Source organism: Polypterus senegalus, chromosome 15 (genome assembly GCF_016835505.1).
Source record: "Polypterus senegalus isolate Bchr_013 chromosome 15, ASM1683550v1, whole genome shotgun sequence".
NCBI lineage: Eukaryota > Metazoa > Chordata > Cladistia > Polypteriformes > Polypteridae > Polypterus > Polypterus senegalus.
The window spans coordinates 51,974,443-52,002,176 of record NC_053168.1 but is presented as its reverse complement, the minus strand read 5'-3'; the positions used below and the strand labels follow the sequence as shown (position 1 = coordinate 52,002,176).

The 27,734-nt window shown below is 37.4% G+C and overlaps 1 protein-coding gene across 2 annotated transcripts; it reads right to left on the bottom strand.

Annotated features, from left to right (window-relative positions):
- Positions 1–5,301: 5,301 nt before the first annotated feature.
- Positions 5,302–26,006, bottom strand: ccdc126 (coiled-coil domain containing 126). Of its 2 annotated transcripts, XM_039737039.1 has the most exons (4): positions 25,722–26,006; positions 23,406–23,591; positions 8,540–8,925; positions 5,302–5,963 (listed from the first exon to the last, which is right to left on the bottom strand). In XM_039737039.1, the coding sequence occupies exons 3-4, from the start codon at positions 8,772–8,774 to the stop codon at positions 5,788–5,790; spliced, it is 411 nt and encodes a 136-aa protein (XP_039592973.1). In that variant the 5' UTR covers positions 8,775–8,925; positions 23,406–23,591; positions 25,722–26,006; the 3' UTR covers positions 5,302–5,787. The 2 variants fall into 2 exon arrangements, with proteins under 2 accessions (XP_039592973.1, XP_039592972.1); XM_039737038.1 differs by lacking the exon at positions 23,406–23,591.
- Positions 26,007–27,734: the final 1,728 nt, after the last annotated feature.

Below are 27,734 nucleotides of genomic sequence, written 5' to 3'. Positions count from 1 at the left end.
AACAATTTCTTAAAAGTTTGGATTTCTGTTCACAATAAAATAAATGCAGTAAATTATGACACATGACTCTTAAGTAAAGATAAATCTGAAAAATCCTACTTGTGTGTCTGATTCCAAAAAAACATACTGCAGAAATTATTTAGTACAAGTGCAAGTTTTACTATTAAAGGGACCTTTAAATCACCTGGGCAGCCATGAACTCTTTAAAATGATAAATAATTGTGTTCCTTAACTGTAACTGGTACAACGCCCTACTAAACATTAAAGGTCTGAAAACTTAATCAGGAAAACCAAGCCCGGTAAGAAGGGCAGTTGTGCTGTAGCTACAATTGTTTGCACAAATAGCTGGAGACCATCTTGAAACAAACAATGAATCTCTTGCAATTGGGAATATGATTACAAAAAAAAAAAAACTAATCCAGTTAAACCCCCTGGGACAAACTAGGAGATCATTAGCCAAGGAAGGCCAAACAGAATATTGTCAACAACTAGTACACTGCTTTTGTTTTGCTAGATCAGCGAGGTAATTCCTGCTGCCTCATAGCTTCGCAGATCTGCCTTCAAATTCTGGCTTAGTTATTATATGAAGTTTTCATCTTCTCCATGTGCCCACGTGAGATTACCTCCTTCATTCTAGAAATGTGCTAAATCACCTAATATGAGAAAATGTACAGGGTGGGCCATTTATATGGATACACCTTAATAAAATGGGAATGGTTGGTGATATTAACATCCTGTTTGTGGCACATTAGTATATGTGAGGGGGGGAAACTTTTCAAGATGGGTGGTGACCATGGTGGCCATTTGGAAGTCGGCCATTTTGGATCCAACTTTTGTTTTTTCAATAGGAAGAGGGTCATGTGACACATCAAAGTTATTGGGGATTTCACAAGAAAAACAATGGTGTGCTTGGTTTTAACGTAACTTTATTCTTTCATGAGTTATTTACAAGTTTCTCTTTGTTTACAGCCATTGACATGTCGCAGAGGTTAACACGTGAGGAGCGGATAGAAATTGTGTTGATGTCTGGTGAACGCAGTAACCGGGTCATTGCAGCAGATTTCAATGCAAGACACCCTACGAGACCACCCATCTCCCATGCTACAGTTAGCAAACTGCTTGCTAAGTTTCGTGAAACTGGTTCAGTGTTGGATTTGCCAAAATGTGGACTCATGAAAACTGTCACTAATGAAGAAACATCAGTGGCTGTCCTAGCTTCATTCAGCCAGTGTAGCACTCGCCGCATGTCACTGGAGAGTGGCATTAGTCGAACATCCCTTCGGCGGATATTAGCTACGCACAAATGGCACCCTTACAAACTCCAGCTACTGCAGCATCTCAATGAGGATGACCCAGATCGGCGCTCTGAATTTGCAGAATGGGCAAAACAAAAATTGGAACAGGACCCTCAGTTTACGCAGATTTTGTTCAGTGATGAGGCAAACTTTTATGTGAATGGTGAAGTTAACAAACAAAACCACCGCTATTGGTCTGACACTAACCCACATTGGATAGATCCCTCCAAGACTGTTGGAACAAAAAAATTGATGGTATGGTGTGGTATATGGGGTACAAAGATAGTGGGGCCATTCTTCATCAATGGAAACCTCAAAGCCACTGGATATGCAAAATTGCTACATGATGATGTGTTTCCCTCTTTATGCACTGAAGCTGGCACGTTCCCCGAGTTTTTCCAGCAAGATGGTGCACCACCACATTATGGGTGTCAGGTCCGAGCATTCCTAGATGAACAGTTTCCTGGAAAGTGGATTGGTCGTCATGGGCCAGTTGAATGGCCCCCAAGGTCTCCCGATCTGACCCCCTTAGACTTTTATCTTTGGGGTCATCTGAAGGCAATTGTCTATGCTGTGAAGATACGAGATGTGCAGCACCTGAAACTACGGATACTGGAAGCCTGTGCTAGCATTTCTCCTGCGGTGTTGCTATCAGTGTGTGAAGAGTGGAAGAAGAGGGTTGCATTGACAATCCAACACAATGGGCAGCACATTGAACACATTTTATAAGTGGTCAGAAACTTGTAAATAACTCATGAAAGAATAAAGTTACGTTAAAACCAAGCACACCATTGTTTTTCTTGTGAAATTCCCAATAAGTTTGATGTGTCACATGACCCTCTTCCTATTGAAAAAACAAAAGTTGGATCCAAAATGGCCGACTTCCAAATGGCCACCATGGTCACCACCCATCTTGAAGTTTCCCCCCTCACATATACTAATGTGCCACAAACAGGAAGTTAATATCACCGACCATTCCCATTTTATTAAGGTGTATCCATATAAATGGCCCACCCTGTAGTTATGTGCATGGTTGTGCTCATCCTCCAAAACTGGACAGGTTCAGGCTCCTTGTAATCCTTTAATGGAGAAAGTGTGTTCTGTAAACTGAAGAATATATTGATTCAGTTCATTTACTTTAATCCTGAAATAATGCAATTACTGTATTTAAAAACCATACAGTAAATGTGGAGATTGCTGCATGTGTAGTTTAATTATTAAAAAAATAAACATTGTTTAAATAAAGATAAAGCTTTCATACTCAGACTGCTGCCTCATGGATCCAATGTTTGGTGATGGGGAGTGTGTGTGTTCAGTGATGGACAGGAGTTCCGTCCAGGACTGTTTCCCACCTGCACCCATTGCTGGGATAGGCTCCAAGAACCTCTGACCTTAAAATGGATTGAGGAGGTTTGACAATATGCATACTATATGTACATATGCTTCACTATTAGATAACCTAAAGGTAGTATGGTGGTTCCATACCAAAACTAGCACTGCAGTTGCCAACTCCAAAGAACAAAAACTCATTTCAGAACTCCCTTAAATCAACAAAAAAACAAACACAATTAGGAAGCCATTGTTTATTAAACATAAAACTAACATTTTTGTAGCCACTTTTTTCCTAACTTGCCTGCAGTATATTTACTGCTTTATTGGGATAAACATGTCTCTTATAAAAAATAAAGCAACAAAAGTAGCTGTTAGATCCTAAATCTACAATTACAGAAATTAGTAAGGATCTGATGTGGAGAAAATGTAATTTATTGCACAAATAAATAATGCTGTGACCCTACAAAACATCAATACTTTAAAATGCAGGCATTTTTACTTTAAATGTGGAGTTTCATCTCTGTATCATAAAACAAAAAAAATCTTGGGAGGGAGACTAGGGAGACAAGATGTGATCTTCTCGGAAGACAATCTGACATCCCTCGAAAGACACTTTAACGTCATGCGAGACAACATTTAAAACAAATTCACGGACATGTAACCTAGCAGTTGTTGCAATGCTTTTAGCAGACACACTTCATGTACTCCCAGGTCTTAAAACAGTGACAAGCAACAAGCAGAACAAGCAGAAGATGATCTGAGCGCTTCTCCTTAGCATGTGCTCAGCCCCACCCCCAACCCAGAGCCTGAAATAAGGTAGTAATAAGTTTTAAAGTAAAAGTGAAAATAATGCATATGTAACAATTTCCATGAAAATAACAATCTCTTTAAATTTTATATCCGGTAAACCAAACCTGGGGGTGGCCGAGCAAAGCGAGCAGGGTGTGGAGCCTCCTAGTTTTCTACAAAATACTAATATATTTATACAATTTTGCACTCAATATTGTCCTCACAATATTTTTGAATATTAAAAATTATTCTCCTGTATATCTATACCAACTCTAGAATGTTTGCTTACAAAATTTGGTTCTTGTAGTTTACTTAAAAATAAATATTTAATATTTTGGGAAATGTCTCACAGTCAGACATTTATAGTTCTTGTGAGAATAATTTCATAATGAGATATTGTATAGATTTTCTCCTTGTAAATTTAGAAGTATTATGAAATATACTAACTAAAACAGAAGTTAATAACCTGAAGTTTGATTGGCTGGGTCAGGTTCCAGCAATGTATATGAATGTTACACAGAAAACTGCAATATATAGAGACACTTTATAGTTTGGTTTGACTTTTATTATTATGAGCTTCATGGCACCTGTTGATTCACTATGCAAAATATAAAATATACACATGCATACATAATCTAAAAGTTTCAACATAATTTATTTCAAAGGCACGATATTTTGCTTTTAAAAAATACTCAATTCTTTCTGGATTAAAATTCTTTTTTCATATTCTAATGTTCAGCTCCCGGATTATCAGCCATTATCCCCTTTTCACCCTGCCAATATACAGTATTATTAATGCTATCTCACTATCGAATATTCACAGTAACTACCCTACTTACATTTTCTAAAAGAAGGAATTAATGTTTTGAGTCAAACAGCAATGTTACAGTTTTTATTGGAGAAGGGAGTTCAATCAAGTTTTTTTTTCTCTTTTGTGCAATTTTACAAAATCTACTTTTTTGTATACATTATCTTCTATGCATCATAGAAGAAACAATCAAAACCAACAGTGCACCCTAAAGGAACAGAACTGTATCCATTCTGAATGTACCATAGGTCACTTCAATAGAAGGTAGCATACTTTTATAGGTTAGTATCAATAAAGGCCTTAAAGGAAAATTTTACATTTGCAGCCAAGCACACTGCCAAGGACATCAATTCAATGGCAGTTGAAAAGCATCTGCCTAGCCTTTGTGTTCATTCAGCTTTTTGAAGCCAAAAGAGACAGTTTTGTTTTTCAAATTCCAGCAATTTAATAATTTAACATATCTGGGCATATGCTATGTGGGCATGTAGCATATATTTTTTCAGCTGTTGTAGCCACTGGTGAGTAACTCAAAAGCATCACTTGGCAAAATAAATTCTGGTTGTATGTGACCCAATTTAGTTTCATCACAGATAAAAAACAATCAGTATATTAATAATATACTCCTCACAAAATCTGTAATAATCTTAATCTAGTACAGTAGGAGTTTACTTAACTATCACCACATTTTAACAGAATCCACCTTCATAACAAATTAAATAAATCTAATTTGTGACCAGCTTTGTTTATTTTTACAATGTACTTTTATTAAGGCCAATTACTATACAATAATCTCTGACATGTTTAATAAACATATATTCTGCTTGTACAATTTTAATACACGCAAACTGATATGATGAAAAATATTTTTCCGTTTATTTACCATTCATATACATTGTAAAGTGGCTGTATAAAAAAATATTACATTTACTAGTACATAGGCTGTGCTATATTTCAAATACTGGGAATTAAATTACTTAATACTGAATGTACTTAACACACACACACACATGTATGTGTGTTTGGTTATATATATATATATATATATATATATATATATATATATATACACACACGCACACACAAACATGTATATACATACATACCACTGAATTTCAATAAAACAGGTTTTGTTTAAAAAAATAATATATATAACATCAGTGTAGAATTAAAGGTTACTCTTACATTACTTTTGCTATTAACATGACACCTATCATATAGTATCACAGTAGCTTTTCATATATGGTTTTTGCCATAAAAAACTTTGGCAATATTATTTAACTGAAAGCTAGTAAAACTCATACTTTCATAGTTTTTCATTAAAAAAATTAAATAAATGTAGTAAAAAAAGCTTGTAATCAACAGTGAGTGCTGTATTAAAACCACTACTAACTTTAAGCACCCATACAGACAATCTTACATTAAGATTATTTCAGAAGAAAAATGCATGGCAAAATACAAGCTTTGTACCATTCTGTTTAATCATAAATGTACAAGTATTATTAGATCAAGGTGACTGCTGCTTAGTGCAACAAGAGTTTTGCTTTTAGCTTAAAACAATACTTGCTATCTCATTGTATCTGTCTTGCCCAGCTGCTTATTAGCTACAGATGAAATCCCAGCAACTATACTCGTAGTATTCACAACAGAACCATTAATGACAGTGTCAACTTTGTTCTCCAGTTTCACCAGTCGCTTCAAAATATCATCCAAGAGGACAGCAATTGTCCTTTTCAAGTCAGCTGGCAAAAGAAAAAAAAAAAAAAAAAAAAAAAAAAAAAAAAAAAAGAGGACACAAGTCAAACAAATAAAGGTTGTATTTATCTCATTAAATGCCAATCAACTATAATATAAATATTTTTTGATACTAATAAGGTTCTTAAATTGAAAAAAAACTTAACTAATAAAACTAATTAACTAATAAAGCTAAAAAATGCATTGGATAGATAGTAAGGTGGTTAAATGTTTCATGTCCGTGTGGACTACTGCATGTTCTACCTATGGGCTTTTCTCCGGGACTCCAGTTTTCTTCCCGCAACCCAAAGACCTGTGTGTTAGGGCTTATTAAATAGACTGATCCCATTTATATCAGAATACACTTCGGCTGCCACATAACACTAAAAATGGCCCTTGAAACAGTTCTTCAAATATCTGTGTAAAATGCTGTCACTTTTTTTTTCTTTTAAATCACAATATTTGTAAAGACTGTTATTTTCACATAGCCTCTGTATAATATGGATGGATAATTTACATGATAAAGAGAAAAAAATACAATATATTCTTTAGCAATAATGTAAATTGAGTATTTTTTCCTTGTTAGTGAACCCTTCAGATTGTTTTTATTAAAGTACTTGTTTTTTCTGTTTATTTTTATCACAACATTTGTAACAGACATTTATTTTCACACAGCCTGTGTGTAATATGGAGAAAATATAATCTATTGCAATAATGTAAATTCTGACTTCTATTTCCTCATTAATGAGCTTTACAGATTATATTTTATTAAGTACTTGTACATCTATATTCTACAGTAATTATTTAAGTGTGTACTATATGTAGCAATAAACTTCAGTTTACTAGTTAAATACAACAGAAGTCCAAGCTATTCAATTTAAGTATATCCTAGGAACACAGGAACTCAAATAGTGCTTACAATGTATAAAACTGCCATAAACATAAATTCCTATACATCACCATAGAATGTCCTATGTGAGAATAAAGTGAATTGAACTGGGTGTAAAAATTACACAATATACTCAAATTATTCAAATTTTAAACTAACACCTTATATATTTGTGTTTAATATGCACTAGTAGTAATTCTGAAACATAGCCCTGTAATTTTCTAACCAACTTAATCCAGGCCAAAGTTGCAGAGAGAGCTGGAGCCCCTCCCAGCTAGCACAGGGCACAAGGCAGGAACAAGCCCTGGAGAGGGCACCAGTCCATCTTACTGTGATATATATATATATATATATATCCACACACTAAGGAGAGGCAAGACACATGACAGCCCGCATGGAGTTTGCTAAAAGATACCTGAAGGACTCTGAGATGGTGAGAAATAAGATTCTCTGGTCTGATGAGACCAAGATATATCTTTTTTGCCTTAATTCTAAGCGGTATGTGTGGAGACAACAAGGCACTGCTCATCAGTTGTCCAATACAGTCCCCACAGTGAAGCATGTCGTTGTTTTTCAGCTGCAGGGACAGGGCAACTGGTTGCAATCGAGAGAAAGATGAATGCGGCCAAGTACAGGGATATCCTGGACAAAAACCTTCTCCAGAGTGCTAAGGACTGCAGACTGGGCCGAAGGTTTACCTTCCAACAAGACAATGACCCTAAGCACACAGCTAAAATAACGAAGGAGTGGCTTCACAACAACTCTGTGACTGTTCTTGAATGGTCCAGCCAGAGCCCTGACTTAAACCCAATTGAGCATCTCTGGAGAGACCTAAAAATGGTTGTCCACCAACGTTTACCATCCAACCTGACAGAACTGGAGAGGATCTGCAAGGAGGAATGGCAGAGGATCCCCAAATCCAGTTGTGAAAAACTTGTTGCATCTTTCCCAAGAAGACTCATGGCTGTATTAGTTCAAAAGGGTCCTTCTACTAAATACTGAGCAAAGGGTCTGAATACTTCGGACCATGTAAATTTCAGTTTTTCGTTTTTAATAAATCTGCAACAATTTCAAAAATTCTTTTTTTGTCTGTCAATATGGGGTGCTGTGTGTACATTAATGAGGAAAAAAATTAATACTAGATTTTTAAAAAATTGAGGAAAAAAAAAAAAAAACAATACTGATCCATGCTGGAGTAAATTTGCAGGAACCAATTTGGTTGAACATCAATACAAACATCAATCCACCCATCTTTTCAGAACCTAACTAATCACCTAACTAATCCTAATTTGTCCGAAATGCTGCTAAATTAGGCCCTGGCACTGAAAATTAACTCATGGATAGATGGACAATTTTCAGTTAACAACATAAGCATTCTTACTATAGCCTTTAAACATTTTCAAAATGGTTGATTACTTGCTGTAGTATTTCCTATGCTTCAGTATTTGATCCCGTTATTAAATACAGAGTCATATCTTGTCATTCAAGAAAAAATTAAAAAATATGCATGAAGACAAGGGCTTGTGTATAGTGGAGCCTGTTACATACTTGTATTTTTAGCTAAACAGCACAATTTATCTTTTCCTTAATTTGTAAATTTCAGTTCATAGCTTACATCAGAAATTAATGGCATATGAATATACTTTAAAGACAATACATATTCAACAAATAATTCAGTTCTGCACATATTCTTACCATATCCAGCCATTGATGTACCACGGAGGCCATCAACATTTTGATTTTCCTCAGCTAGAACTTTGACGTATCTTTTACTCAGTTCAAGTATCTGCTCTCGTAGCTCAGCACTGCTTTGGTGTCTTGGGTGCTGAAATGTGTACTTCATTAACATTAATCCCCAAATAAAGCCAAAAATTAATAAAAGTATACCAAGTTTCTGGGACATGTTTTTTCTAAAGAATCGTCCAAGCATGTTCTTTTACAGCACAATCAAGAGTGTCCGTTGTCTGATATTTAACCATGAAGGCTGATAATTAACTACACTGAAGCAAAGGTTTATCAGCTATCAGATATTCTGGCCTTGACGAAACCTCTGCATTTAGTCATTTTCAAAGTAGACATCCCTAGAATAAAAACAAACAAACATTAAATTAGCGATCAACATAATTAAGACTCAGTATGGAAGCTTAGAGATACATACCACTTAATAAAAAGCATGGCAATAGAATTAATGCATAACATTTCTTACATTAGCTAATATAATTTTGACATTTTGTAATTATTTGTATATGTATATATGTCTGTGTGTATATATACGAGGTGTGGCAGAAAAGTAATGAGACTGGCAACACTGCAAGCGATCTGGCAATGCTGCGCTGTTGTCCTTGATAGAGCACGTGTATCAGTACCCTCCCATAGCTCAGTGCGAGTTTCAACTCCTTCCATTAACTACGTGATTTTTGTGACTGCTATTAGCGAAGTTGTGTTTTTGGTTGTGCGTCACGCAAAATGGAACAGCGGAATTTGGAGCAACGTTGTGCCATTAAACGGCAAGTGTGACGTTTGAAAAGTTAAAACAGGCCCATGGGGAACATTCTTTATCCCGAGCTCAAGTTTTTCGCTGGCACAAATCATTTCTGGAAGGCAGAAAACACGTTGAAGATGAACACCGTTCAGGGAGGACTTCAACTTCGAAAACCAATGAAAACATTGAACGTGTGAACACTCTTGTGAGATCAGACCGTCGTTTAACATTAAGAATGTTGAGTAAACAATTAAATTTGAACAGATTTACCGTTCATCAAATTTTGACTGAACATTTGCACATGCGAAAGGTCTGTGCCAAAATGGTGCCGAAAAACTGCCCTCTCCATAACAGAATTTTTGACCTCAAAAGGCATTCCTGTGGTTCCCCAGCCCCCTTATTCACCTGACCTCAGTCCGTGACAGTCAGTGACTTTTTCCTTTTTCCTAAACTGAAAAATGTCCTCAAAGGACGTCATCTCGGGACTTTAGAAAACATCCAAAAGAGTGTAACGGACATGCTGAAGACCATACCGGTTGAAGACTTCCAGCACTGCTACCAACAGTGGGAACAACGTCTCCATCGGTGTGTAGCTGCCCAAGGGAAGTACTTTGAAGGGGATAACATTGATGTTTGGAAAAAAATAAAAACTTTGGTAAATAAAAAATTAGTCTCATTACTTTTCTGCCACACCTCGTGTTATATATATATATATATATATATATATATATATATATGCCAGCAACAGTCATGACAATGACAAAACAATTACATTGTCAATCATGTTACATTATATATATATATATGTATATATACTGTATATATGTATGTGTGTGTCTGTGTCTATATATATGACAGCAACACTCATATCAGTAACAAAACAATTACATTAACAATCATCTTACATTATTTTTAAAATGTTTCCTTTTTTTTTTCATAACTTCTTTAACACACTACTTCTCCGCCTGCCTTGGTATTCTCTAGTATATATATATATATATATATATATATATATATATATACACACACATACATATACATATATATACACATACATATACATATATATATATATATACACATACATATATATATGTACATATGTATATATATATATATATATATATATGTATATATATATATATATGTGTGTGTATATATATATATATATATATATATATATATATATATATATATATATATATATATATATATATATATATATATATGTATACATACATACATATATATTTACACACACTACATGTATATATATACATTGTGCTAGAACAACATGTGTGGTATACTGGGCGCGTGCCTTCAAAAAAAAAAAAACCTGTACAGTAATCCCTCACTATATCGCGCTTCGACTTTCGCAGCTTCACTTTTTCGTGGATTTTATATGAAAGCATAACTAAATATATAACACGGGTTTTTCGCTGCTTCGCGGGTTCTGTGGACAATGTGTCTTTTTACTTCCTGTACATGCTTCCTCAGTTGGTTTGCCCAGTTGATTTCATACAAGGGACGCTATTGGCGGATGACTGAGAAGCTAACCAATCAGAGCATGCAGTTAAGTTCCTGCGTGCTGAATGCAGTGTTAACCAGGAAGTCTCGTCTCGCTCATTCAGCATCAATGTGTTTCGCTGTGTAAAGAGTTAACTTTTATGCTCTTTTGTGTTTATCTTTGTGCATAGTCAAGCCCTTCATTATGGCTCCAAAACGATCTGCTACTGCTTCAGGGGCCGTGCCCAAGTGCAAACGGAAGATGTTAATGATTGCCGAAAAGGTAAACGTTTTGGATTTGTTGAAGGCTACGATTCTTTTTATTTAAAAAGTAGGAAAGGAATATACGGCCAAAGTGTCCTTTTAACCATAGATATATATACAGACACCACCACCATATATATATATATATATATATATGTATGTATGTACAGTATATTTATCTGTATCTATACTAATAAAAGGCAAAGCCCACACTCACTCACTCATTCTCCAACTTCCCGTGTGGGTGGAAGGCTGAAATTTGGCAGGTTCATTCCTTACAGCTTCCTTACAAAAGTTGGGCAGGTTTTATATCGAAATTCTACGCGTAATGGTCATAACTGGAAGCAGTTTTCTCCATTTACTGTAATGGAGATGAGCTTCAACGCTGTGGGGCGGAGTTTCGTGTGACATCATCACGCCTCCCACGTAATCACGCAGTACATAGAAAACCAGGAAGACCTCAAAAAAGCGCTCAAGAAAACATGCATTATATAATTGAGAAGGCAGCGAAACAATAAGAAGCGGCGAGTGACATATACAACCATATTCATGAGTTCTGCTATCTCGGAAACAAAGCACGATGTAAACCTACACTTTAAATTAAGTTCATAGACAGGCTGCCGCTGGCGTTTGTAATTTAGTGCCTGCCCATATAAGGCCGTCCGTCAGCGGCAATCCAATAGCAAACTGCCACGGGTAAATATTCACGGGTGAAGGACTGTGCTTATGGAGAGGAAGATGAGATGGTCAGGGTGGTGTTTGACACAAACTCAGCGAAACTGCGAGAGAAAGTTTTAAGTGCCAGGACTAAGGTAACATTAAATAAAGCTATGGACATAGCACGAGATGGCACCAGCACAGCTGGGAACCTTCGATGCAAGTACACCGAGTGGCTCATGTGAACTGACGCAGTGCACAGATAAAAGCAACAGTTCCAAAGAGCGCTGAACAAAAACCGAATTACACAATTGAAAAGGCAGCAAAAAATATGAAGCGTCTGATAAGCATATTCATAAATGCAGCTACTGTGGAAACAAAGCACACAGTGGAAAAAGTCAATGTCCCGCTAAAGGAAGACAGTGTAAAAAAAACCCGTGCATGCAGTGTGTCAGGTCTCAGATAAAGAAGAAGACGAGCTGTTTATTGATGCAGTAAGAAACGAATCGATGAATGAAACCTGTCATCTTTACAACGATTGACAAACACGGAATGTAACTTGAACACAACACATCCTACAAATACGAACCTGATTGAAAGAAATAATGATAATCAAATCCTTGATGGCAGCAACACTCAGTAACACTCACAAAACAAATACTGTATATTGACAGTCATGTTACGTTATTTTTAAAATGTTCCCTTTTCTTTTTCTACCTTTTTAACACACTACTTCTCGCTGCGACGCGGGTATATATATATGTATATATATATATCCCGCTCTACATACTCGAATAATGGATACTTTATTCGCCATCAATGATTGTTTTGGTAAAGCCATACTCAGTGTATTCATTAGATGAACGGTAAAAAAGTAAGAGCGAGGGAGGATGACTCATTGAGGCATGCAGGCTGTAGTGCTTGCGTCAACTCTATCTGAATTGCGCGATCACATTTGAAAAAATATATCTTTTCAAGTTCTATTTAGTCCATATGTGTTAAACTCAAGGGCCGCGGGCCGGATCATTTTATATACTGTATTATTGTTATTAAAGCCCGGGTATATGAAGCGCTGGTAACACAATAAACTACAGATCCCATAATGCAGCGCTTCAGCTGCCTTGCCGAACACTTACCGCGTTAATCAAGTCTACCTTATGATGCTGCAAGTTATTGCGAAGCTAAGAGTTATTGCGCACTGAGTTTGCACGGCGCTTTGGTGACTTTGAAGAACAAAAAAAGTCCGTCTACATGCGGCTCGAACCTTGTGCATGTTTGGTAGCACATATCTGTGTGAGAAGCTCTTCTCAGTGATAAAGCCTAACAAAACAGCACACAGGAGTCGCCTCACTGATGAGCACCTGCAATCCATCCTGAGAATCTCCACAACACAGAACCTCACACCAAACAGAAACGAACTTGTGGCCAAAAAAAGATGCCAGGCGTCCAGCTCTAAAATGACATATGAGCAAAGACAATTGAATGATTTGATTTGTTTTTGCACGTAAGAGCTGGAGTGATCCGTTTTAACAAACAGCGTATTGCACTGATACGAAATAGCTGTGTGTGTATATATGTAGATATGTATGTGTATATATATATATATATATATATATATATATATGTATTTGTGTGTATATATGTGTGTGTATGTATGTATATGTGTGTATATATGTGTGTGTATATATGTAGATATATATGTATGTATATATGTGTATATGTATAGATAGATATATATATATAGATATATATACATATATATATATAGATAGATATATATAAATATATATATATATAGATAGATATATAGATAGATATATCTCTATATATCTCTATATATATATATATATATATATATCTCTATATATATATATATATATATATATATATATATATATCTCTATATATCTCTATATATCTCTATATATATATATATATATCTCTCTATATATATATCTCTATATATATATCTCTATATATATATCTCTATATATATCTCTATATATATATATATATATATATATATATATATATATATATATATATATATATATATATATATATATATAAAACAACAACACTCATCACTCACAACAGTGACAAAACAATTACATTGACAATCAGGTTACGTTATTTTCAAAATGTTTCCTTTTCTTTTCATTGCTTCTTTAACACACTACTTCTCCGCTGCGAAGCGCGGGTATTTTGCTAGTGTATGTATATATGTATATCCATCCATCCATTTTCTAACCTGCTGAATCTGAATACAGGGTCACGGTGGTCTGCTGGAGCCAATCCCAGCCAACACAGGGCACAAGGCAGGGTGCCAACCCACTGCAGTATATATGTATATGTGTCTGTATATATTTATATATATGTAGATGTGTATATGTATATATCGATGTGTATGTGTGTATATGTAGATATGTGTATATGTATATATGTCTATGTATAAATGTTTATATGTGTGTGTGTGTGTGTGGTATATATATATATATGACAGCAACACTCATATCAATAACAAAACAATTACATTAACAATCATGTTATGTTATTTTTAAAATGTTTCCTTTTCTTTTTCATAAGTTCTTTAACACACTACTTCTCCGCTGCGAAGCGCGGGTATTTTGCTATATGTATATATATATGTGGATGTATGTGTATATATATATATATATATATATATATATATATATATATATTTATACATATACATATATATATATATATATACACATATACACACACACAATATAGCTTTACAAAAAAGACATCTATACTTTTCAAAAAAAAAAAAAGATTCAGTATATACTGTAACGATCTGGGAAAGAAATTGACACTGGGCAGAGTGTTTAATTAAAAAAGGGGCGGGCAGAGACACAACTGCCACTCTTAATAAAAAAGCCTCTGGGGTGCTGGGAAGGTGGGGTGCTTGTATGTGGGTTGGGTTTTAAGGGGGTGTGTTTTTTTGCTGTTCTTTTGTCCTGACAATGTTGTTGTTTTTTTGGGTTTGTTGAAATAAGAAGGAAAGTGAATAAAAAACATTTTGATTAGTTCTTTATTTGATAATTACCACCACTTGCCTGCGAGATTCATTTGCCCATCTGGGAAGGGATCATTACACTGGTGTCAGAAGTGGGATTAAAGGAACCTCAGCGACAACAACTTAAGGATGTATTGGAGGAATTTGGAGACTGTTTCACCACCCCTTCTAAGGACATCGGGTGAACTCACCTTACCCACCCATCACATCGACACGGGAGATGCGCACCCGATCAAACAACATCTGGGGTGCATTCCCCTGGCATGACAGATCGAGGCAGATCAGTTGGTACTTGAGATGTTGAATTCTGGAATTATTGAACCATCAGATTCTCCTTAGTGCTACACTGTTTTGATTAAAAAGAAATCAGGAGAATGCCGATTCTGTTCTGACTACCGCCAGTTGAATGCAGTTATGCGAAAGATTCGTATCGGCTTCCTAGAATCGACGAAGCCCTTGATCTGGTGTCTGGGTCGCGTTGGTTCTCCACACTGGATTTAAGAAGTGGCTACTGGCAGGTGGAGCTAACCCCGAAAGCCAAGGAAAAAACTGCATTTTCAACTGGGGGTGGGCTTTGGCAGTTTCGAGTGCTCCCTTTTGGATTGTGCAATGCGCCGGCAACTTTTGAATGGCTAATGGACTGTGTCCTCTTGGGCATCCCTTGTTCCAGATGCCTGGTATATTTGGACGATGTGATGGCACATGGACCTACGTTTGAAACTGCTTTGCACTCCCTTAGAACCATACTAGCGAAATTGCGAGAGGCAGGACTTAAACTACACCCTGATAAGTGCCAACTGCTGCGCCGAGATGTCACCTACTTGGGACACCGAGTAAGTGAAAGGGGGGTGGCCACAGAAGGCAGCAAGACTCGAGCGATCCATGACTGGCCAACTCCAGTTACGGCAAATCTGTACGGCAAATCTGGTGGTTCCTCGGATTGGCATCCTACTGTCGGCGTTTTGTTCCTGGGTTCGCTACGGTGGCTGCTCCCCTTCACCAGCTAACAAAGAAGGGTCAGTATTTCCACTGGGGAGCAGAGGAACAGTCCGCTTTCCAAGCCTTGAAAGATACCTTATGCCAGGCTCCCATCTTAGCCCCACATAACCCTGCCCTGCCTTTTGTTTTAGACACGGATGCCAGCAATGTAGGTCTAGGTGCCGTCCAGTCACAACCATACTCCCAGGGAGAACGAGTAATTGCTTATTTCAGCCGAGCCCTAAGCAGAGAAAAAAGAAACTACTGTGTCACACAGAGAGAGCTCCTGGCAGTAGTGGAAGTAATCCGGCATTTTCGACACTACTTACAAGGGACTGCATTTACACTGCACAGTGACCATGCATCCTTACAATGGCTAATGTCTTTTAGGGAGCCAGAAGGACAAGTGGCAAGGTGGCTGGAATGGCTACAGTCGTTTCAGTTTGAAATCCAACATCGCCGGGGGGGTCAACATCACAACGCAGATGCGCTACCCTGCAGGCCATGTGCTCAGACAAACTGCGACTACTGCCGCCGTGAGAAGGACAGAGAGCGAACAGGGGAGGTGAGACACAGTTGCTCAGTGTTAGCGCTGTCTAAGGGGCAATGCGACTGGGGGCTTTGGCAGAACCAGGATCCAGAGATAAAGAAAGTTAGAGCCTTGGTGACAGACAATCAACGACCTAGTTGGGAGGAGGTAGCCCCAGAGGGTATGACTGTTAAGGGTCTCTGGGCCCAGTGGGACAATTTGACCATTCGGGATGGGGTGCTGATGAGAAGATGGCGAGCCCCTGCCACTGGAGAGATCACTTGGCAGGTGATAGTGCCAAAGGGGAAACAGGATGATGTTCTTAAGTCGGTGCATGGGGGTGTGGGGTCTGGCCACTTTGGGGTTAGTAAGACGCTGAAGCGGCTCCGACAGATGTTTTACTGGGGGCGGTGCCGACGAGATGTTGAAGATCACTGCCGCCGTTGCGACGTGTGCACCACGCGAAAAGGGCCTCCTGAACAATCGGTTGCCCCCCTTCAACAATATCAAGTCAGTCTGCCTATGGTGCGGGTTGGAATAGACACATTGGGGCCTTTTTCCCCGTTCGCGTCAGGGAAATAGTCTACCCCAACAAGGATGTACCTATTTCTTCAAGTGGCCAGAGGCGTAGCCTATTCCTAGCCAAGATACGGAAACTGTGGCTACTGCCCTAATTGAAGGCATGTTTAGTAGGTTTGGCATGCCGCTAGAACTCCATTCAGACCAGTGCTGTAATTCTGAAAGTAAAGTTTTTCATCATGTGTGCGATCTGCTACACATTCGGAAAAAGCGCACCACCCCGCTTCACCGCCAGAGCGACGGTTTGGCCGAGCAATTCATCAGTACTTTATCGGCTCAGTTGGCTATGGTGGTAAAGAAGGGCCAACGCGACTGGGATCAGCAACTACCTTTGGTTCTCCTGGCATACTGGACAGTTGTCCAGGAGTCTACGCAGTGCACCCCTGCCATGTTGATGCTGGGCCAGGAATTGAGAACCCCAGCCTCTCTTGAGTATGGTTTTCCACCAGAAAGGGAAGAACATCAGTCCGGACAAGACTATGCCCGCTGTCTTCAGGACCGAATCGACAGGGCTTACGCGTTCGCACAGGACCATCTGCACAAGGCTGGCCTTACCCAAAAGCGGCATTATGACATCAGAGCCAGAGAACACCCATACTCCTCTGGCAACCGTGTGTGTGTGTGTGTGTGTGTAGTCCGGAAGGAAGGTCTCTCCCCCAAACTTGACAGTGCATGGGTGGGCCCTTGCCAAGTGCTCGAGTGCGTGGGCGTAGTAGTGTACTGGGTTGCAGATGTCACCAAGGTAATGTCGGGTGTTTCTGCATCAGGATCGGTTGGCGCCTTACCGGGGAAGATTTCGTGTTGATGGAAGGATCGAAACACCAGCCGACAGGGATGTAAACCAAGAACAGCCCGATTCGGCGCTGGAGACGGAACAGAACAGAAATGCCTTCTACAGACGACGTCACGCATCCTGAGTGGCCCTGATGAGTCATCCAATTACCAGCTCGTTGTCAACATTTTGAAGTGTCCTCGGAGGCGAGGAGCTGGTGGCAGTGTAACGATCTGGGAAAGAAATTGCCACTGGGCAGAGTGTTTTAATTATAAATAGGTTTATTAAAAAAAAAAAAAAAAAGGGGGGGCGAAGAGACACAACTGCCACTCTTAATAAAACAGCCTCTAAGGTGCTCAGAAGGTGGGGTGCTTGTATGTGGGTTGGGTTTTAAGGGGGTCTGTTTTTTTGCTGTTCTTTTGTTCTGACGATGTTTTTTTTGGGTTTGTTGAAATAAGAAGGAAAGTGAATAAAAACCATTTTGATTAGTTCTTTATTTGGTAATTACTACCACTTGCCTGCGAGATTCATTTGCCTGTCTGGGAAAGGATCATTACAATACTTAAGATTTGAATGCTAATACAATGAGAATCACTACACTGTCTAAAACTTTTTGCAACTTTGAAATAAATCACGTTATTCGCTCAAGCAAATAATCTCCAGGGATAATAAAATCACATACAAGCATTGTTAACATGACAGGAATGTAACTGGTTTATCTGGTGCTTGCCTGAGTCAACATGTAGGAGAGTCTCTATGATGCCATGTCAGAAAGAATATATATAGAGTATATTTGTACTCTGAGGTGACGTGCAGACAGTGTAATACTGCTTAATTCTTCCTGTTGGCAATCTTTGCCGAATATACAGGGTGATCAATAAACAGAACACAAAAATTGCATACTAATTGAAAAAGCATGTTTGTGAGGGTTTGTGGTTTTCTTAGTGTTTCTTAATTTACCAATGGTGCATGCATACCTGAGGTTAAAAAAAAATTTGGTCTTATCACGGAAGAGAGTACCGGAGGCTGTGTGTGCTAATGTTTTGGGCAGCAGGGCAAACCACCTATCTTTAAACACAGGCAATGAAAACCTGTAGAGGCCAAACTAGGGAGAGCATGAGAAAGAGAAAGAGAGGGTGAGTGTGGGGAAAAGTGTCAAAACTGGGTGTTCTTGTTTTGTTACTTTTACTATTTTATTTTAATTTTGTGGTATCATCCCTCTAAATATTTATTGTTAATAAAGACATACTTTTAAATCAGTTGTTGGCTTTATTGCTGTTATTCTATGGTGTGGAGGGCACCCACAAAGACCCTTGCTATCTGATAATTAATTGGTGTAGTTAGTGTCTTATTTATATGTTCAGCAAAATCTAGGATCCATTTTGCAGTTCAACACAATTAATATAGCTAGCAGTTCTTTTTAACAACCCTGGATCAAGTGTTAGTATTCACAACAAATAATATATTTGCAATTTTTAAGTTTTGATAAAGTGTTTTTGAACTGTAAAACTGAAACAGAACAATGTAATCAAAATCAATTCTTTATATTGCTTCTTTACACTCTATGGTACTCAATCCCAGAAAATAATAATTGTTAGATATATTGTATAAGCAATATCAATCTCCAAGAAGCTCTTCTTCTGAAGAGTATAGCTTAAATGTTTTGACATTCTGCTTTAAAATGCTTTGCAGTTCAGGTGGATGGCTTAAAATTACATGCAGATTATTATTTAGAACAATTCTGACTTTAATGAATATATCTTAGTCATTCCTTTTCAAGGTGATGTTAGAGAAAATTTTAAATGCACTTTACTACATTATGTGCACTGATCTTTGAGCTACATCACTAGCTTATTTAGCTGAACAGTGTACGAATAAAGTATAAAAAACTTAATGATCATCAGTTATGTTTTTAAAGAGATGATGATGATTCTTCTTTCATTACACAATGTACCTTCAATCCATACATTTAACACTGAAAAAGCCAGCCGGAAAAAATCTTTGGTTCCATGGCAACCAGGTGGCTGAATTTCTCAAGTCTGGGTATCAGGTAAAGCATAGTGCATTAGAATTCTATGTTGCAAGTGACAGCATTTAAAACTTCAAATAAAATCAGAGGTAAATATTTTTTCAAAAGTTGCTGAGAAACAAAGTTGTTACTGAGTCCTGAGAATAGCATGTGAAGAAAAATATGACATGCATGCTCACAATATTCCAACAACATCATTAACAGTGACAAAACCAGAAACTGGGGTGAGATGTTTGTACATTGCAGACTATACTAACACCAGCTACATATCTGGAGACTAATTTCTCTTTCAAACAGACAGGGTCATGTGTTTCTATAGATATTTCTTGCCATTTGCTTGTAACATTTATTGCATTTACTAAGAGATACTTTTTTGTTCTGATGCTGGCACAATCATTTGTAGATCAATGTATGAAATTCCACTAATAAGAGAATAATAGTTAAGAGAAAAAAAAATATTTTTGTTAAGCTGAAAATAAAAATATAGTATGTCAGCAATAGAAACCATGTTTCTTTAAGGCTGATTTTTTTTTACTATTTTCAGTTGTGTTTTGGACAATCATGTTTGCATGTCTACATTATTCATACAGTATCATCCAAATCATCTTAAAAGATGTTTTTTTACTTGTGTAATTAAAGTTAGCAGCCCGTTTCTGTCCAGGAACTGCCCTGGCCTGCATCTGATGCTTGCTTTGACAGGTCCAGCCTCTCTATGATTTTGCTCTTGATTAGGGGGCATAGAAAGTGGATGGATGGATAAATAAGATAAACATACTGCACAGGTATATCTTAAATTAATACAGAGTGGTTCAAAAGGCAGCTAGTCAATTCCTAGCTGGGGTGCCTTCTGCATGGCTTTCACCAGTTTACTCCCTTGTGTCACTCTTCTCCCAGTTTAAAACATAATGTTAGGTTAACTCAGTGGTTCCCAAACACGCTCCTGGAGACCCACTGTGGCTGCAGGTTTTCATTCCAACCAACTTCCATTTTTCATTGGACTGTTAGCCTAATTAGGAGAGTCATTATTTCCCAGTTTCTGTGTTTTGGAGTCCATGTAGAAATTACACACCAAGTTTGGTAGATTTTTATTAAAATGTAATAAGCAGTTATATGAGGAATATGTAGCTTTTATTTAAGTCATTAACAGTATTTTCAACTTAATTTTCATTCTGCTTTTCCAGGTGTTCTGGTTATTTAATCGATTGAATACTAATTAGTGGGTATGAAACTAAAGTCATTGAAACTTTCTTCATCCTGGATGTCTGCTATGCTGGTTGTTAATTGTCTATTAGGGTTAAATGAAGGGAGCACACTACACAGGGTAAGGGGAAATAATAGGAAAACAACAAAAGTGAGTTAAGCATTTATAGCTTTAGAAAAAAACAAATTTCTAAATGTCTTATAAATGTAAAAACCATATGGTTGTGTTTTTCTGAATGCAGAATAAGACAAGAATAAAAATGCCCAGCTAATTAAAGGAGATCAGTTGTTATTGATTATTATCACCAAAATTTGCATCTGGTTGGAACAAAACCCTGGAGCCACAGGAGGTCCTCAGGACCGAATATGGGAGCCACTGGGTTAACCGATACCTGTAAATTAAACATGTCTGCAAATACAATGGCCTTATGTCTAGGGTTGATTTTACTGTATCTTGTGTCCAGGGGAGCCAGTTTCAGGACCCCTGCTGTCTTCTACTGGAAGAAGTGGGCTTAGAAAAATGGGTAGACATCAGTATGATTTCACAGGAGCTAGGATCACCATGTGTTCCTTACTGATATATATATATATATATATATATATATATATATATATATATATATATATATTTTTTTAAATATACTTACTTTTGACACTCTTCCCTATGTACCATCTATATTCTCTGTTTGACTCTCTCATCCAAAAATAAACAATTTTGGTCTAAACTTTGTTTCTTGTTCTAAATCAACATACAAACTTCCTCCCTCAATCTCACAATGGTTCTGCAATCTTGCTCTACTGACCCCTTCTCTCCATCCATCCATCTTCCAACCCGCTGAATCCGAGCACAGGGTCACGGGGGTCTGCTGGAGCCAATCCCAGCCACATCCCAGGCAGGGCGCCAACCCACCGCAGGACACACACACCAAGCACACACACTAGGGACAATTTAGAATCACCAATCCTCCTAACCTGCATGTCTTTGGACTGTGGGAGGAAACCGGAGTACCCGGAGGAAATCCACACAGACACAGGGAAAACATGCAAACTCCATGCAGGGAGGACCCGGGAAGCAAACCCAGGTCTTCTAACTGCGAGGCAGCAGCACTACCACTTCGCCACTGTGGCCCCCATCCCTTCTCTCTCCAGATTAAATATCTTCATGAACATTAAATTTTGATCTAGAAACCCTAATTTCCAATTCATCTTACATAAAATAATTCATAGACCATATACCATCCTTTAAGCATGCTCTTATGGGTCTATCTACTGGTCTAGTCTATTGTGTTATTTCCTTAGTTTACCTATTATCTGGGGCCCACTGATGCCACCAATACTGCAAACTTAAGCTGATGTCACATTACACAATTTCTTGTAAAAAAGGATATCAAACTTGATAATTGCAGTTGCTGATTACGTCCCCAGAGCATGTCACATTACAGGATTAGAAATTGCAGGGCACGTTAAATTAGATGACTTTGTGATGACTTTCCAGTCCAGTTTCACATGCTCCCCTCTTTTTTTGACAGCCTAAAATGTGTTGCCTGACAGTCATGGTGCCCATGTGGAAGTTTCCAGGTACACCGAGTTCAGGTGCAACCTTGTCTCTTTTTTATGTGTGTAAAACATGCAACAGTAGACAGACAAGTAGTCTCTTCTGTTTGCAAGGTCCAAAACACCTGCTTGTCCCTACAACGTAATTCCCAGACTAGTTGGACAAAGTCACTGGGTATATCACAGTGTTCAACCTGAGGTAACAGGAGCACTCCTCAACTGCCGCTGACTCACGAACATTATATAAATGAACTCTGTGATTAAAGGTTGCTGGAAAAGTCTTGTAAAGTGATACTGCCTTTCGTTTATTTAGCAGTGTACTCAGATTGTCACCTTGCTTAAAGGATAAGTTTGGTATTTTTCAAGTTGTACTTATTTTTTTTTTAATCATGGTATACATTAAGAAGCTACAGAGAAACTATATTTTTAAATGACTGCCAATGAAAAGGAGGACACATTTTTTACTTAACTGTATTGTTGTAATGTGAGTTTTAGGACCATTGTTTTCCACTTCTGCACTTTTTAATGGAATTTTTATGTGCCGCCTATATTGTTATGATGATGTCACTAATACATTATCTTGCTTGCTTTTCTTGAGGCCAACAATATTTTGTGCTGGTTTTAGATGGCTACTTTATGTTGTCAATGGCCAATGCAGCTCTTCATCATGTGCTCTCTATTTAAAGGTGTGGTACAGAAAGGACTTTATCTGTGTATTAGATTCACTTAGAAAACAAAAGAAACACCTTATCTGGTTGGGGGGGCACACATCTAAATTGTGTACACACCTTTTTGTTTGCCCTCTTTTGAATTCAGTTTTCATTTCTGTGTGTTAGGGTTTTTACTATTAGTACTTTTGACTTCACTCTAGTATTCTGGAGTTTCTTCCTGCACCTTTTGGCAGCTCCCATTTGGGTTTCAAGAAGCTAAAAGGTACTTCCAAAAGACTTTAGTTGTAGGGGCATTACCTGTTTCATTCACTACCACTCTGGTATGTGTTTGTGGAATTTGATCGTTGTCTGTCCTGTTCAGGGCCATCTCATAATCACACTTCCTTCCTCAATCTCACATAGACCACAACACCTATCTGTGTGAGCCAGCATATACCAATGAGAGGTCCCAGAAGATGGAAGATGAGAGAATAAAGACAGAGACTGAAAAGACAAAAGGAGGAAAATATGCAGCCAGGAAGTACAGCATGGCTCTAGACAAATGGCAAGATAATACCAATATATCTCTATTATCGTAAGAGAGTTCATAGAAACTGTAAACATTTATTCTTCTTTTGGCTGCTCCTCTCCACAGTGGATACATATCCTCCTGTCATATAAAAATACATATTTTTACATATCCTGTCCTCTGCATTAAGCTTTGCTACATCTACCGCCTACATGTATTCTGTCACCACATCCATAAACCTCCTCCTAGGCTTTCCTCTTTTCCTCTAACCTGGCAGCTCCATCCTTAACATCCCCTTCCCAATTTACCCAGCATCTCTCCTCTGCACATGTCCAAACCAAAACCAATGCATTCTTACCTTTCTGACTTTGTCTCCCAACCATCCAACCTGAGTTGATCCTCTAATGTATTCATTTCTAATCCTGTCCATCCATGTCACATTTTTCAGATACTATTGTAACTGGAAATGTACTCTACTGCTTTAGAAATGTGTGTGGTTTTGTGCTATTTTACTTCCTTGTTTACATGAAACTCCCCACACAATGTTCACTGTAAATAAACTAGTGAATGAGAACATTTGCGAACCACAAGAAAAATACTGCCAGTAACCTGAAATGAAATTTATTGCCTACAGTTTCTTTTTGTTGCCATAAACCACCTCAGAAATATGGAAGGCATGTTTTCTGAAATCAAAAACCTCTTCAAAGTGGACACTTTCAATAAGCTTTAGGACTTTTGTTTTTTGTTTGGACAAGTATCCCATAATTATTCATACATACATACACACATAATGTATAAAGTGCTTAACTTACACAAACAATTTTCTTAGGCAAATTAATGTATACTGTAATTATGAAAAAATAATGTTGGCTTGAAAAACATTTAACTCATCCTTTTATGCTCTTCCTCTTCAGCTATGCTAAATGTCAATATTGACTACTGAGGTTTATTGTTGACTGGGGATACTGGGTACCAAATAATTTACAATATACTGTTCATTTCCATATTAACTGGTTTGTTCAATGTTTTTTTCGCTTGATTCAGTAAAAACCCAATTCCAAAAAAAGTATAACAGATACACACCTTCCAAGATCACAGTACAACACCAGCTTCTACATAACAAAGGTAAACATGTTTCCATGAGCTAGAGTTTCATTTGCTGAATGACAAATACTGCATATTACAATCTTACCTCAACTTTTAAATGGCTTTTTCTTTCCATTAATAAAGTTTAGGCAAAAGCAATAGACAATTCTCTACCCCGACACTATCACACTGCTAACTTTCCTCTTGTGCATTTGCTCTGTTTTTGAATCATTACATTTACTATGTGTTTTTGCTTGCGGGGAGAGCTCCAACGCTATATAAAGTAAACAAAACAAAACATTTGTATCGACCTTTTAGGTTGCACAACTAAATACCGCAACTTCCATTCACATTAAAGAGTGCAGTTTACATTGTCCAGAGTTAAACAAGCTGTTTACTGAAAGCTTTTTTTCCTTTAAGTTGGATAAGTAACCGGACAGTTTTCTTATATGTTGTGCAGAATTAATTTAAACATACTATAAATGGCTTAATGGCAGTCCGCACTGAGATCTTTCCGCTCTATCACTGACATACTTGGATTTATCTTGGTTAAAAAAAGATTAAAATGAATAACAAAAGCTGAACAAATATAAGAATTTACAACTCGAATATTTTTTTTTAATTTTGATCACGTCATAAAGTAATCTTAGAAAATGGACAAAGGAAAGAATCCTATTGTCAAAATACAGTAAACAGCCCTATTGTTATATTTTTATACAGTATGGAATTACAAAAAATCTTTTTAAGAGGTGAAAAACTGTTAATTAGATAGACATGTAATTATATTACAACTGGCCACTTATATTTTCACTAGCTGAAATTGCCTCCTCGTTCACCGAACTTTGAGGAATAGAGACAATTCGCTCGCAACACCACAAAACTAAACAACGCAAGATTTCGTTAAACTCTTCGTAGCAAAACTCGGTTCCCCAATACAAACATTTCTGCAATCTTACTTAGATCCATGCTTGTAGTGATAGAAAAGATAACCGCACAGCGTTAAGAAAAACATTGCTTACCCCGTCTCACGTCAAACAAGACACGACAGCACACGAGTAACCGAACCTTGTCCGTCTCTTTTGCAATAGCCAAATTCCTTGTGCTTTTCTCCTATCGTGTCTTCCTTTCTTTTTGATTCCTTATGCTGGTTTGGATTCGGATTCTATTAAGCAATTCCCCATCTGCACTTTAACCATTTTACACATAACACCGTCCTCTTTCTCCCCTTTTTCTTCGCAGAAAGCTAGAAATCTCAAGTCAGTCACAACTGTTACCCTCACCTCGTCCCGCCCTTTCCGCTCAAATTTGTCAATCAGTTTGGTGCGCATGCGTAGTTTTCGAGCAGACGACATTAAAAGACATATAGTACACATTGACCTAGGTTACTTTTTTCCTACACTGAATATTATTTTTCTCACAAAATATGTTTTTATAGAGTCATAAGGATGTAGAAAGTTAAATGTTAAGAGTTGACATTCTCGTTGGCTAATATATTACAATCATCCACTTTGAGTATGACATGATGTATATTTACCTGTATGTGGAAGAAGGATTAAAAGAGCAAAATATATAAAGAACATAGATACAGCTGTGAGATTTTTGCCCATTTTCTAAGTCCCTGTTTTCAGGAGAGCGGGAATGCAAGGCATACCCTGACAACACGGAATGAACCCGGGACTGGATCACATATGTACCATCAATCAAACACAACACATAAGTCACTTAAAAGTATTTTTATAAAAAACGTAGTGCTCAGAAAGCAAGGGGTAACACAACTCGTTCTGAAGATTCAAGTAAGTTCAGGTGTGCTCATTCTGTGGTCAAAGTACGGTTTGGCATAGATGAGGTTTGTAAATATTGTGCTGAACTCAGATCGGTTGTTAAAGGGAAGTACAGGGATGTATGACTTATGTAAGATACTAAAATGGGGTGGAATGTGTGAGAGCTTGTTGGGCAGAACGGCCTGTTCTTGTCAAAACGTAACCTATTGTTCTAATAATGTGTCACATGTATTCAGTAGAGTGAGTAATAACTATAGTGGAGCTATTTCAGAGTAATGACTATTCTTAAAGCAAGTGAAAGAGCAAATGGCTGGGTGGTGGTATAACTTAACTAGTGAAAGATGTGGACCTGTGGTCCTAAAAAAAATATGATTAATATTGAACTGGCAGAATTTTTCCAATTTGGCAACACATTCTTTTGTTTTCACCATGAAACAAATACAGCTTTATAGTGCTCACACTAGTGATGTAATTTTCCTAAGAATTGCTCATTAGTTGGTATTCATTTCACTCTTGTACTTGTTCTTACATTCTGTATCCTGGATTTTGTCTTGCATGCTTTCTGTGATGTGCTTGACACTCAGCAGATGGCACTGCTCTTATTGTACTTGTTCCTGTTACAGTGGTCCTCATTATGTAATTGGCTTCTGAGATTTGCTTGATGCTCAGCAGGTGCCACTGCTGTCTTTTTTTTTAGCCATGTCACTTTCGTCATCAGTTTGCTGTAAGAAACATAAAAACATAGGTCATTTTGCTGAGGTTGCAGCTACATACAGTGCATCCTGAAAGTATTCACAGCACATCACTTTTTCCACATTTTGTTATGTTACAGCCTTATTCCAAAATGGATTAAATTCATTTTTTTCTTCAGAATTCTACACACAACACCCCATAATGACAACGTGAAAAAAGTTTACTTGAGGTTTTTGCAAATTTATTAAAAAAAAAACAAACTGAGAAATCACATGCACTGTATATATTTTTTTAGAATTTCTAGAATGTATCAGGTCATAAGCTTTTGATTAAGACCAAGATCTAGGTTCTAGCTCCAGAAGTTCACAAGTAATCATGTGGCAGATGGACAGACCTTAACATTTTAAACATATGAACTAGGAAACACCTCTGGTCCTTAAATAAACATGGAGCACTTTGCTAAGTTGGCACTACCTCATATTTGTTGATTCATCAGTGCAAATGAACCTATGGTCCTAAAATAAAAGTGGTTCATACAGAGCAAGCTCACTGTTCAAT

What these genes read in the sequence shown, in the direction of transcription:
- ccdc126 (XM_039737039.1), bottom strand. Translation starts at nt 8,774, where the DNA reads ATGCTTGGACGATTCTTTAGAAAAAACATGTCCCAGAAACTTGGTATA. An exon ending in TACATCAATGGCTGGATATG is followed by an intron (nt 5,964 to 8,539) that starts GTAAGAATATGT and finishes TTCTTTTGCCAG; the next exon opens with CTGACTTGAAAAGGACAATT.